At 67.9% G+C, this 12,447-nt stretch overlaps 1 protein-coding gene across 3 annotated transcripts; it reads left to right on the top strand.

Moving 5' to 3' along the window:
- The first annotated feature begins 554 nt into the window (after positions 1-554).
- LOC142048689 (uncharacterized) lies at positions 555-12,322 on the top strand. Of its 3 annotated transcripts, none has more exons than XM_075075816.1 (4): positions 555-892; positions 1,279-1,391; positions 3,978-4,547; positions 11,330-12,072. In XM_075075816.1, exons 2-4 carry the CDS (start codon positions 1,313-1,315, stop codon positions 11,935-11,937), a joined length of 1,257 nt encoding a protein of 418 aa, XP_074931917.1. In that variant the 5' UTR covers positions 555-892; positions 1,279-1,312; the 3' UTR covers positions 11,938-12,072. The 3 variants fall into 3 exon arrangements, with proteins under 3 accessions (XP_074931917.1, XP_074931916.1, XP_074931915.1); XM_075075815.1 differs by lacking the exons at positions 555-892; positions 1,279-1,391; positions 3,978-4,547 and adding exons at positions 5,431-5,988; positions 9,267-9,349; positions 10,917-11,018 and having other exon boundaries at positions 11,132-12,322; XM_075075814.1 differs by lacking the exons at positions 555-892; positions 1,279-1,391; positions 3,978-4,547 and adding exons at positions 7,257-8,669; positions 9,267-9,349; positions 10,917-11,018 and having other exon boundaries at positions 11,132-12,084.
- Positions 12,323-12,447: the final 125 nt, after the last annotated feature.

Raw genomic sequence — 12,447 nt, 5'->3', positions numbered from 1 at the left:
CCTCCTGTCCGAGGGGGTCCCCAATGGGGGGGGGGGGGCACAGAGTGCCCCCATCTTCCTCCCATGTCCCCCCTCCCGGCAGCTCCACCCAGCTGCAAACATCTGGCGGGAGAGTTTGGGGAGGGCTGGAGGACCCCAACTCTCAGCCCACCCCCCTCTCTAGCTGCCAACGTCTGGTTGAATTGGGGTGTTGGGGGGTGCACTGACAGCCCCCCCCTATTTTGTCCTGTCCCCCTCACCCAGCTGCAAGCAGTTGGTGGGGTGTTTGGGGGGGGGGGGCACAGTCGGAGCCATGTTCCCCACCTTGTCGCCACCAGCTGCCAACATCTGGTGCCATGCAGGATTAGGGGGGCAAAAGACCCCCCGCAAGCCCCCCAAATCCACCTCCAAGCCTCACACCCCCCAGACCCCAGAAGAGTCCTCTCCCCCCGCCAGTGCCCCCACAAAGCCAGGCACACTGCGGGTGGGGTGAGGGAGGGGTTCGACACCCCAAGCCCCCCCCCCCAGACACACCGGGGTGGGTGGGGAGCACCCCAAGCCCCCCCACCCCTGCTCGTCCCACCGCCGAGCCCAGGCCCGCGATGGCGGGGGGCCCCCCCCACCTCCTCCTGCACCCCACCCGGTGCGGGGGGGGGGGGGGGCCGTTCCCCATAGCGGGGTGGGGGACACGGACACACACGCGGGGCCGGTGGCGGGGGGCCGAAGCCCCCCGACCATAGAGCTGCGCCACCCGGCAGCCGGCGGGCGCCGAGGGCGGCCATGCGGGGAGGCCCTTCCGCTCGCGGCCTCCCCGCTCCCCGCTCCGGCTCCGGCCCACCCGCCGCTCCCCGCCGCCACCCCCGGGGCCCCCCCCGGGCCCCCCCCGGGCCCCCCGGCCCCGCCGGCCGCAGCGGTGAGTCGTGGCCAGGGAACCCCCCCGAAAAGGAAAGCGGACAGGGACCCCCACCCCCCCTTTTCCTCTTCCCGGTGCCCCCCGAGATGGCGGCGATGCTCGGGGCAGAGTCGGGGGGAGCGTAGCCCACCCCCCAGCTTGGGGGGGGCCCCTCCATGTGAGGAGTGGGGGGCATAGCGGGGGGGTGCTGTTGGGATGGGGAGGGGGATGCTTCAAGCCCCAACCCCTGGCCTTGGTGGCCCCCTCCCCCCAGCATCAGGAGAGGAAACTGAGGCACGGAGAAGTTCGGGGCTCCCCTTGCGGTGCAGCCGGGACCCCCCCCTTGGGGTGCCCTCGCATCACCCCATCTCTTTGCCTGCTCCTTCCCCCCCCCCCGCCCCGGGCAGGGTCCCCCCGTCTGAGCGTGCTGGGACAGCGGCGATGGACACGGAGGGGGAGCCGTCTGCCCGGGACCCCCAGGACCCCCGGGACGCCGAGCTGCCGGAGGGGACCTCCGCAGGTGAGCCCCCCCAAAAGTGGCACCCAGCTCGGCTGGGGTGTCCCCATGTGGGGTGCCCCCGCGGCGACGCAGGGAGTGGGGTGGTGAGTCCTTTTTGGGGGTCCCCTGTGGATCTGCCCCGACCCAGCAATGTGGGGATACCCCGACCTCGTGGCATGGGGATCCCCCAGTCCTGGCGGGTGGAGGGACCCCGATTCCGGAGGGTGTGGGTGTCTCATTCCCATGGCATGGGGTACCCCGATCCTGGGGTGCGGGGATGTCCATGGGGATCCAGGGATGTCCCATTCCCATGGCATGGCGTTACCCCAATCCCAAGATATGGGGGTGCCCCGGTCCCACAGCAAGGGGATACCCCAGTCCTGGGGTGCAGGGGCGTCCCATTGCCATGGCACAGATGTACCACAATCCCAGGGTTTGGGGGTGCCCTGATCCCCCAAGAAGAGGATGCTCTGGTCCTGGAGTGCCCTGGTCCCTCAGAGCGGGGACACCCCATCCCCCCGGCATAGGGACACCCTGATCCCCGGGTACAGGGGTGCCCCAACCCCATAGCATGGGGATGCCCCCATCCTGGGGTGCACGGGCATCCCAATTGCACAGTGTGGGGGTGCCCCAATGTTGGGGTTCAGGGAGGTCCCAATTCTGTGCACAGGTATGTTCCAATCCTGGGGTGCAGGGGTACCCCATTCCTGTGGCACTGAGACACCCCAGTCCTGGGGTGCAGGAGTGTCCTGATCACATGACATGGGAACACCCTGATTTGGGGGTGCAGGGGTGTCTCAGTGGCATGGGCGTGGGGATGTCCCAGTTGTGGGGTGCAGGGGTGCCCCATTGCTATAGCATGGGGCCACTTCAATCCTGGGGTACAGGGATGTCCCAGTCACATACCATGGGGGTGCCCCGATCCTGGGGTGCAGGGGTGCTCTGCTCCCACACCATGGGGATGCTCCAATCTTGGGGTGCCCTTGGCCCCGCTCCCACACCATGGGGGTGCCCCAATCCTGGGGTGCAGGGGTGCCCCGCTCCCACACCATGGGGACGCCCCAGACCCGGGGTGCAGAGGTGCCCCGCTCCCACACCATGGGGACACCCCAGACCCGGGGTGCAGGGGTGCCCCGCTCCCACACCATGGGGGTGCCCCAATCCCGGGGTACGGGGGTGCCCCTCTCCCACACCATGGGGACGCCCCAGTCCCGGGGTGCAGGGGTGCCCTGCTCCCACACCATGGGGACACCCCAGACCCGGGGTGCAGGGGTGCCCCGCTCCCACACCATGGGGGTGCCCCAATCCCAGGGTACGGGGGTGCCCCTCTCCCACACCATGGGGACGCCCCAGACCCGGGGTGCAGGGGTGCCCCTCTCCCACACCATGGGGGTGCCCCAATCCCAGGGTACGGGGGTGCCCCACTCCCACACCATGGGGGTGCCCCAATCCCAGGGTACGGGGGTGCCCCCGCTGCCACACCAAGGGCTTTCCTGGTCCCCCAACTCCAGCCGTGGTTTGCGGATGGAAGCTGGGGTCGGGGTGCCCCGCGGCGGTACCTCCTCCCGCACCCCGAGCCCCGGCGCTTGTCCCCAGCGGGGCTGTGGCGGGTCGGTGGGGTCACACAGCTGGGCTGGGCCAGGGGCTAACCCCGGGCTTGGGGGCGGGAGAGGGGGTCACTGCTGTCCCCAGAGCGGAGACGGGTGCGGAAGGTGGAAAAGGGACGGAGAGGGGGTGACGGGGAAGGGTCAGAGGGGACGGAGCAGGTACGGATGGGATGGGGAGGGGGCAGAGGGGATGGGGAAGGTGGAAAAGGGATGGAGAAGGTGGAAAAGGGGTGGAGAAAGGGCGATGGGGAAGAGTCGGGATGGAGAAGGTGCAAAAGGGATGGGGAAGGTGGAAAAGGGATGGAGAAGGTGGAAAAGGGGTGGAGAAAGGGCGATGGGGAAGAGTCGGGATGGAGAAGGTGCAAAAGGGATGGGGAAGGTGGAAAAGGGGTGGGGAAGGTGGAAAAGGGGTGAAGAAGGGGCAGCGGGGGTGGGGAAGGGCCAGAGGGGATGGAGCAGGTACAAACGGGATAGAGAAGGGGCAGAGGGGACTGGGAAGGTGGAAGAGGGATGGGGAAGGGGGAGTGGGGATGGAGGACAGAGGGGACAGCAGGGGTGGAGAAGGGGCAAAAGGAATGAGGAAAGGGGAGCGGGAACAGGGAAGGGCCAGAGGGGATGGAGCAGGTACGAATGGGATGGAGCAGGGGCAGAGGGGATGGGGAAGGGGCAGAGGGCACTGGGCAGGTGGAAAAGGGATGGAGAAGGGGTGGTAGGGATGGAGAAGTTGGAAAAGGGATGGAGAGGGGCCAGAGGGGATGGGGAACAGGCAGTGGGGATGGGGAAGGGATAGTGGGGACGGAGAGGGGCCAGAGGGGATGGAGAAGGTGGAAAAGGGATGGAGAACAGGAAGAGGGGATGGAGAAGGGGAACAAGGGATGGGGAAGGGGCAAACGGGACGGGGAAGGCACAGAGGGGACGCAGCCCTGGGCCCATCCCCACGCCCTCGGTGCCAGCCGTCCCCGCGCCGTCCTGCCGGTGCCCAGCTCTCCTCTCCCCGCAGCCCACCCCAGCCCGCCGGGCTCCGGCAGCGAAGCGCCAGGCCGCCCGGCAAGGCCGCGACGGAAAGCGCCGGCACGTCGACTGGCCAAAACGCCCGGTCACCCGGGGGGGCTGGGACCGCTGAAGGAGCTGCTGGGGCTGCGGGGGGGCCGCCTGCGCCCCACCATCTGCAGCGAGTGTGGGAAAGGTTTCAGCCGCAGCTCGGACCTGGCGCGTCACCAGATCACCCACACCGGGGAGAAGCCCTACACCTGCGGCGCTTGCGGCAAAGGCTTCAGCCAAAACTCCAACCTGGTCACCCACCAACGTATCCACACCGGCGAGAAGCCCTACGCCTGCGGCGCTTGCGGCAAGCGTTTCAGCGAGAGCTCGGCCCTCATCCAGCACCAGCGGACGCACACCGGCGAGAAACCCTACAGTTGTGGCGAGTGCGGGAAACGCTTCAGCGTCAGCTCCAACCTCATCCGCCACCGCCGCACCCACACCGACGAGAAGCCCTACATCTGCGGGGAGTGCGGGGACGGCTTTCGCCACAAGTCCCAGCTCCGACGGCATCAGAAGCTTCACGCCGCGTGACGGGGACCGGGACGCCGGGATGGGGACTGGGACGCCGGGATGGGGACACCGGGATGGGGACGCCAGGATGGGGACGCCGGGATGGGGACGCCGGGATGGGGACGCCGGGATGGGGATACTGGGGTGGGGATGCAGGGATGAGGATGGCTTTCGGGGTGCATCCCCAACAAGGGGGACCGGCATCGCCCTGGCGAGCGCTGGGGACTGCGGCGGCCGGGAACGGGGCTGGCTGCTCCCGCAGCGGAGCGGGGGGGCCGGTGCCTGCAACCCCGAGCACCCCAAAAGCCAGCGAGGGTGGGAGCGTGGGGTGCAGGGTTGGGGCGCGCGGGTGCGCCGACGAGATCAATAAAAGATCCCCGAGCAGCAGCGCTGGCCGAGCATCGTCCCGCCACGCGGTTTTTGGGGACGGCCCCGGGAGGGGGGGGCGGGGGGCGGGGGGGGGGGGGACACCGCCATGGTGGCGGCAGCGACAGCGCGATCCCGGCGACGCCAGCGCCGCCATGGAAAGGTTTTTCCCGTCCTCCTGCTCGCGGCTGGAGCGGAGCCGGGTGCCGCGGTGCCAGGTGCCCCGTGGGGATGGCTCCCACGCCGGCTGCCGCCACGCGCCCGCACGCGCCACCCAACCTCCCCGGGGCAGGGATGGGGACGGGGACCCTCCGCTCCCCACCCTTGCACCCCCCCCCAAACCCTCCTGGGGGGTGCGGGGGCTCAGAGGGGTGCAGAAGGGGACGCTGAAGGCACCCCCAAAGCCCCGGGGCCGCTGCAAAGCCGGGCACGATCCCGCTAACGAAGGCGCCGGCCTCGTTGCATAATTTCCAACCATTTTTTTTTTGCCGGGGGGGGCGGGAAACGCGCGGGGTTGGAGCCAGAGCCGTTACACAAAGCAGAGGGGATTATTGGGGGCGGGGGGCTCCGGCTGATTGTTTTTCTCCTCGTCTCCCCCCCCCCCCAAAAAAAACCAACCTCCTGAAACCCACACCCCCGCCCCAAATCCTCCTGCGCGGGAATATTTTCCAAGCGGAGCGGGAAAGGAAAAAACCAAACCAACTGAATCCATAATTCCCCGTCACCGGGGCGGGGGGGGGGCCAAACCCCCCATCCTCCCCACTGGGACCCATCGCTCGGCTGTGGGTTTTGGGGGTGTCGTGGCTGAGACCCCCTCTTCTTTCTCCTTCCCAAGGTTTTGACCCCATTTTTGCTCGCCGAGCGGAAAAAAGCATCCGGCTCGCGGCGAGGCGGCAGCAGGGCCGGGGGAATGGGATGACGCTGGGACCTTCCTGTTCCCGGCCTCCCCCGAACGCCAGCCTCGCGCCCGGGGGGCCAGCGCCAAGCCTCGCACCCCAAAACCCCTCATCGGGGACACCCCCCCCCACCCAAACCCTTCGTCATCCCCTCCCAGACCCCACCGCGCCATCCCATCCTTCGGCCTCGGAGAGGTGAGTTGGAGGCCGGCGGCGCTGGGGTGGGGGTGGGGGGGGCGACAGGGATGAGCCGCCGTCCTTGGGTTGGCTTTGGGGGGGAGAAGGGGGGGAAGGAGAGTGGGGGACCCCCCCCCAAAAAGAGACACCCCCCATTTCTTGGGTTGGGGGAGCCGCTGGCGAGGGGCTGGGGAGCGGCGGTGGTTGGGGGGGGGGTCGAGTGTTTCGGCTTTCCTTTGTGCCTCGCGGCCCCGCCGCCATGGCCCCCCCCCCCAAAAAAATAAATGGGGGTTTGGGGGGGGCAACTGAGGCACGGAATGGGGATGGGGTGGGGAGGGCGAAGGCGGGGGGCTGGGGGCTGCAGCGCCCGTGCCCCCCCCACAGGGCGATGCTGCAAAAGCCCTTCCCCCCCAACACAGATGAGGGCAGGGGGCTCGGCTTGCCCCCCCAGCCCCATTTGACCCCCAAAACAGGGCAGTTTGTGTGGGGAGTGGTTCTGCCCCTTCTTTCTCGTGCTCCCCCCCAATTTGGGGGGGGGGACGGACAGTTTAGGGTCAAAGGACGCACTGGGGAGGCTGAGGGGGGAGGTCGCTGCGTCGTGCCTCAGTTTCCCCCACCCCGGGGGTGGCACTGGCTGGAAATTTGACTTTTTAAGCCCATTTAGACCCCGAGGAGCCACAGACCCCCCCCAGACCCCCTGAGCGGGGTCCCCGAGTGCTGGCGGGCAGAGCTGGGGGGGTCTCGAGTGTGGGTGGGGGTCCCTGGGAGGGGACCCGGCACCCCCCGACACCCCGGGGTGGGCATTTGGGCTCTGTGTGCCCGGGGTGGGGGGTGAGGAAGGGTCCTTGGGGGGGGCACTGGGCAGCTCGGGGCGGGCACGGGGAAACCTGAGGGGGGCACTGGGCAGCTCTGGGGGTGCGCTGGGCATCTTGGGGGGGGCACTAGGAAACTCGGGGGGGCACACTGGGCAGATTTGGGGGTGCACTGAGCATCTTTGGGGGGCACAGGGAAAGCTGGGGGGTGCATTGGGCAGCTTCGGGGGGGGCACTGGGAAACTTGGGGGGCACTGAGAACCTTTGGGGGTGTGCTCGGCAGCTTGGGGGTGCATTGAGCATCTTTGGGGTGCCCCAGGCAACCAGAGGGTGCCCTGGGCATCTTTGGGGAGGGCACTGAGCATCTTGGGGGGGGCACTAGGAAACTCGGAGGGGGGGCACACTGGGAAGCTTTAGGGGTGCACTGAGCATCTTTGGGGGGCACAGGGAAAGCTGGGGGGAGCATTGGGCAGCTTTGGGGGCCACTGGGAAACCTGGGGGGGCACTGAGCACCTCTGGGGGTGCGTGTGCCCCTCTGGGGTGCCCCAGGCATCTGAGGGGGTCACAGGCACCCTTGGGGTGCACCACGCTCCATGGCAGGGGGGTGCAGGTGGCTTTGGGGTGCACTGGGCACCAACGGGGAGCCCCGGGAGGGGGACTGTGGGCACCTTCGGGGCGCACTGGGCATGCTGGGTGGGGGGTGAAGGCATTTTTGGGGTGCACCAGGTTCCCTGGAGGGGTGTGGGCATCTTTGGGTGCAGCGGGCACCCCAAGGGGGGGACTGTGGGTAACTTTGGGGTGCACAGGGCACCCTGGAGGGGATGTAGGCAACTTTGGGGTGCACTGAGCATCTTTGCGGTGGTGCAGGCACTGCTGGGGATGCCAGGACGGGGGTACAGACACCTTTGGGGTACAGTGGGCATCCCGTGGATGCAGGCACTTTTGGGGTGCACCACGTACCCCAGGAGAAGGGTACAGGCATGTTGGGGGTGCACAGGGCATCCTGGGGAGGGGGCGCAGGTTTTTTTGGGGTGCACCGAGCATCTTGGGGGAGGTACAGGCACCAATGGACACCTCGGGAGGGAGGACAGGCACTTTTGGGGTGCAGTGGGAAACCTGAGGGGGATGAAGACACTTTTGGGGTGCACTGAGCAATGTAAGGGGTATGGCCACATTTGGGGTGCAGCAGGAACACTGGATGGGCGTTCAGGCACTTCTGGGGTGCACAAGGCCTGCCGGGAGAGGGGTACAGGCACCTTTGGGGTGCAGTGGGCATCCGGCGGCATGCAGCCACTTTTGGGGTGCATTGGGCACCCCAGGAGAGCAACACAGGCAACTTAGGGGTGCACTGGGAACTTTGGGGGGGGGGGGGAAAGGCAGGCATTTTGGAGGTGCACAAGGTACCCCGGGAAAGGGGTGCAGGGAGCTTTGGGGTGCACCGGGGCGGATGCAGACACTTTTGGGGTGCACAAGGCACCCCAGGAGGAGGATACAGGGACCGCTGGGTGCAAAAGGGGTGCAGGGAGCTTTGGGGTGCACCGGGGGGATGCGGACACTTTTGGGGTGCACAAGGCACCCCAGGAGGGGGCTATGGGCACCGCTAGGCGCGAGGAGGGGCGCCCCGAGCACCCCAGGAAAGGGGTACGGGCGCCTTCGGGTGCAGCGGGCATCCGGGGGGGGGGATGTTTGCGCAGGCGTTTTTGGGGTGCTCCGGGCACCCTGCGGACCCTCCCCCGCCCCCCGAGGGGTCCCTCCGCGATGCCGCAGGGGTGCCCGCGGCCCGGCCCCCCCGGTCCCCCCCCAGCCCCCCCGCGGGGGCCGGGCCCGCCGGAGCCGCCGCCCCCTCGGGCCGGGCGAGCGGCGGAAGCGGCGGAGGCGGCGGGGCCGGTGAGCGCGGGGGGGTGGGGGGTGGGAACGACACCGGGGCCGCCCCTCCCCATCCCGGGGATGCTCGGGGGTCCCTCCGCCCCCTGCCCCCCACCCCGTGTCCCCCCAAGATGGCCCCGGCCGCCGTCCGGTACCGCCCCCCCCCCCCCCGGCCGTGCCCGCAGGGAGGGGGCAGCGATTCAGGGACCCTTCCCCCCCCGGTGCTGCAGGACCCCCGAGTTGGGGGGGGGACGGGCACGGGACCCCTGAGCTTGGGGGGGGTACCCCCACCCTGGTGGGATGTGCAGGGGCTGGGGGCTGTTTGCAGCCCCCCAAATCCGGGCGGGGGGGGGGCAGATCAATGGGGGGACACACAAGTATCACCCCCACCCCCCGCACCCCGGTACTGCAGGACCCCCGAGTTGGGGGGGGGACGGGCACGGGACCCCTGAGCTTGGGGGGGGGGTACCCCCACCCTGGTGGGATGTGCAGGGGCTGGGGGGTGTTTGCAGCCCCCCAAATCCGGGGGCGGGGGGGCAGATCCATGAGGGGCACACGTATGTCCCCCCCTCTCCAGCTGCAGGGCTGTGACTGCCCCCCCCCTCGTCCCCCCCCCAGGTCTCGGGGGTCGACGCCAGGGCAGAGCCGCGGCGCCCAGTCCGGAGCAGCAGCGGGACCCCCTGACCCCCCCGGGAGCCCAGGTAACGTGGGGGGAACAGGGGTGCAGGGGGATTCGGGGGGGGGGGCACGAAGAGACTGGGGATCGCACAGAGGGATGTTGGGGGGGCACAAAGGGATTTGGGGGGCACAGAGGAATTTGAGGGTGGCACAAAGGGACCCAGAGCAGCAGAAGGGGATTTTGGGGGGGCACAGAGGAATTTTGGGGGAGCACAGAGGGATTGGGGTGGCACAGAGGGATTTGGGGCAGTACAGAGTCATCTTGGGCTGGCAGAGAGGGAGTTAGGGGGGCACAGAGGGATTTGAGGGTGGCACAGAGGGATTTTGGGGTGGCAGAATGGGATTTGGGGCATCAGAGGCATTTTGGGGGAGCACAGAGGGATTTTGGGGTTGCAGAAGCTGATTTGGGGGAGCACAGAGCGATTTTGGGGTGGCAGAAGGGGATTTGGGGGGGCACAGAGGGGTTTTGGGGTGGCAGAACAGGATTTGGGGGGGCACAGAGGGATTTTGGGGTGGCAGAACAGGATTTGGGGGGCACAGAGGGATTTTGGGGCAGCACAGAGGGATTTTGGGGTGGCAGAAGGGGATTTGGGGGACACAGAGGGATTTTGGGGTGGCAGAACAGGATTTGGGGGGCACAGAGAGATTTTGGGGCAGCACAGAGGCATTTTGGGGGAGCAGAAGGGGATTTAGGGCAGCACAGAAGCATTTTGGGGTGGCAGAAGGGGATTTGGGGGGCAGCACAGAGGCATTTTGGGGTGGCAGAAGGGGATTTGGGGGGCAGCACAGAGGCATTTTGGGGTGGCAGAAGGGGATTTGGGGGAGCACAGAGGCATTTTGGTATGGCAGAAGGGGATTTGGGGGGCAGCACAGAGGCATTTTGGGGTGGCAGAAGGGGATTTGGGGCAGCACATAGGCATTTTGGGGTGGCAGAAGGGGATTTGGGGCAGCACAGAGGGATTTTGGTATGGCAGAAGGGGATTTTGGGGAAGCACAGAGGCATTTTGGGGTGGCAGAAGGGGATTTAGGGCAGCACAGAGGCATTTTGGTATGGCAGAAGGGGATTTGGGGCAGCACAGAGGCATTTTGGGGTGGCAGAAGGGGATTGGGGGGGCAGCACAGAGGCATTTTGGGGTGGCAGAAGGGGATTTGGGGCAGCACAGAGGCATTTTGGGGTGGCAGAAGGAGATTTAGGGCAGCACAGAGGCATTTTGGGGTGGCAGAAGGGGATTTGGGGCAGCACAGAGGCATTTTGGGGTGGCAGAAGGGGATTTGGGGGGCAGCACAGAGGGATTTTGGTATGGCAGAACGGTATTTGGGGCAGGCACAGAGGGATTTGGGGGGAGCACGGAGGGAGCTGTCCCCCCCGGCAGCTCCCGTAGCCCCCCCGGCTCCCGGCACGCGCCGGTGCAGCCGGAGCACACAGGAACTGGCCGTGGCGCAACAGGAAACGAGATGTACAATGTCATCGGGCGGGAGGAATTTGGGATGGGTTTGGGGAGGCCCGGAGGGCGGGGGGAGGGTCTCAGGCCGGGGGTGGTGGGCCCCGTGTCAGGTGCGGGGGGCTCAGGGCTCCCCGCTGCCCTGCAGGACACCGGGGTCCGCCGGCCGCCCCCATGGAGCAGGAGGAGCCCTGCGTGGTGGAGCTGCACGACTCGGATGAGGGGGACGTGGTCCGGAGGGTCTACATCGGTGAGGAGGGGGCGAAGGTCGGGGGGGAGGGGGGAAACCCATCCCCAGAAAGGGGTGCGTGTCCCCGGAGGGGTGTGAGCCCCCTCCCCAGCCTCTCCCCCCACCCGCCACAGCTGACGACGGTATCGTGAGCGACTGCGAGGACGAGGTTCTGCCCCACGAGATCATCCAGACCGTCATCCCCCACAGCCCCCTGGCCCCCAAAACCAAAAAACGAGGGGGGCAGCCCAGCTCCGGTGCCACGACATCGACGGGAGGCTACGGCGAGGAGGAGGAGGGGGAAGGTGTGGGGGGACGGCACCGGGGCGGCCGCCAGCGTCCCTTTATCTGCAACGAGTGCGGGAAGAGCTTCAACCACTGGTCGAAGCTGCTGCGGCACCAGCGGACTCACACCGGGGAGCGGCCCAGCACCTGCGGGGAGTGCGGCAAGAGCTTCAGCCAGAACTCGCACCTGGTTCAGCACCGCCGGACGCACACCGGGGAGAAGCCGTATCGCTGCGGGGACTGCGGCAAGAGCTTCAGCTGGAGCTCCAACCTCATCCAACACCAGCGCATCCACACCGGGGAGAAACCCTACACCTGCGGGCAGTGCGGGAAGAGCTTCACCCAGAGCAAGAACCTCATCAAGCACCAACGCACCCACTCCGGCGCCCGGCCCCATCGCTGCGGGCAGTGCGGCCGCGGCTTCACCCAGAGCACCAACCTGCTGAAGCATCAGCGGGTTCACGCCATCCGCGGGCAACCCTCGCCCTGCCCCGAGTGCGGGCAGAGCTGCCGCGACAGGGCCGAGCTGGAGCGGCACCGGGCGCAAGCTCACGGCCACGAGCCCTACATCTGCGTGGAGTGCGGGGAGAGCTTCGCCAAGAGCGCCACGCTCAACCGCCACAAGCGCGTCCACAAGCCCCTCTTCGTCCACTGAGAGCTGGGGGGAACGCGAGGGGGCACACACGGAGGGCGCTGCGGGCAGGGGGACGAGGCGACGCTGGGCTGGGGGATGCACGGAGGGTGCCGCGGGCAGGGGGACGCGGCGACGCCCGGCTGGGGGACACACAGAGGGCTCAGCGGGCAGGGGTCGGCGTCACCTCGTCCACTGGACACCGCTGTGCTTTGTGTGAGCCCCAGGGGCCACGGGCTGACCTCCGTGAGCTCCCAGAGGAGTTGGACCCTATAGATGTATATACTGGGGGGAGGGGGGACACACACACGTAGGGTAGAAGCCGGGGGGTGCTGCCAGGCTGCCCCCGCGCCGGGGAGGGGAGCGCGGCTGGACGGGACCTCAGCCGCGGAATAAAGTTCTTCTGTCTAGAGGAACATGAATTATTGGGGGGTAAAAAGCCCCACTGGTGGGGTCCGGGGGGCCCAGCTGAGCCCTCAGAGCTGGAGATGGAGGAAGCAGCGCGATTGCCAGGATAAAGCTGCCCCAAACTGC

This window comes from Phalacrocorax aristotelis, chromosome 26, assembly GCF_949628215.1.
Source record: "Phalacrocorax aristotelis chromosome 26, bGulAri2.1, whole genome shotgun sequence".
In the NCBI taxonomy this organism is placed as follows: domain Eukaryota; kingdom Metazoa; phylum Chordata; class Aves; order Suliformes; family Phalacrocoracidae; genus Phalacrocorax; species Phalacrocorax aristotelis.
The sequence above is the reverse complement of the archived record's forward strand: the minus strand, read 5'-3'. Positions and strand labels throughout refer to the sequence as shown.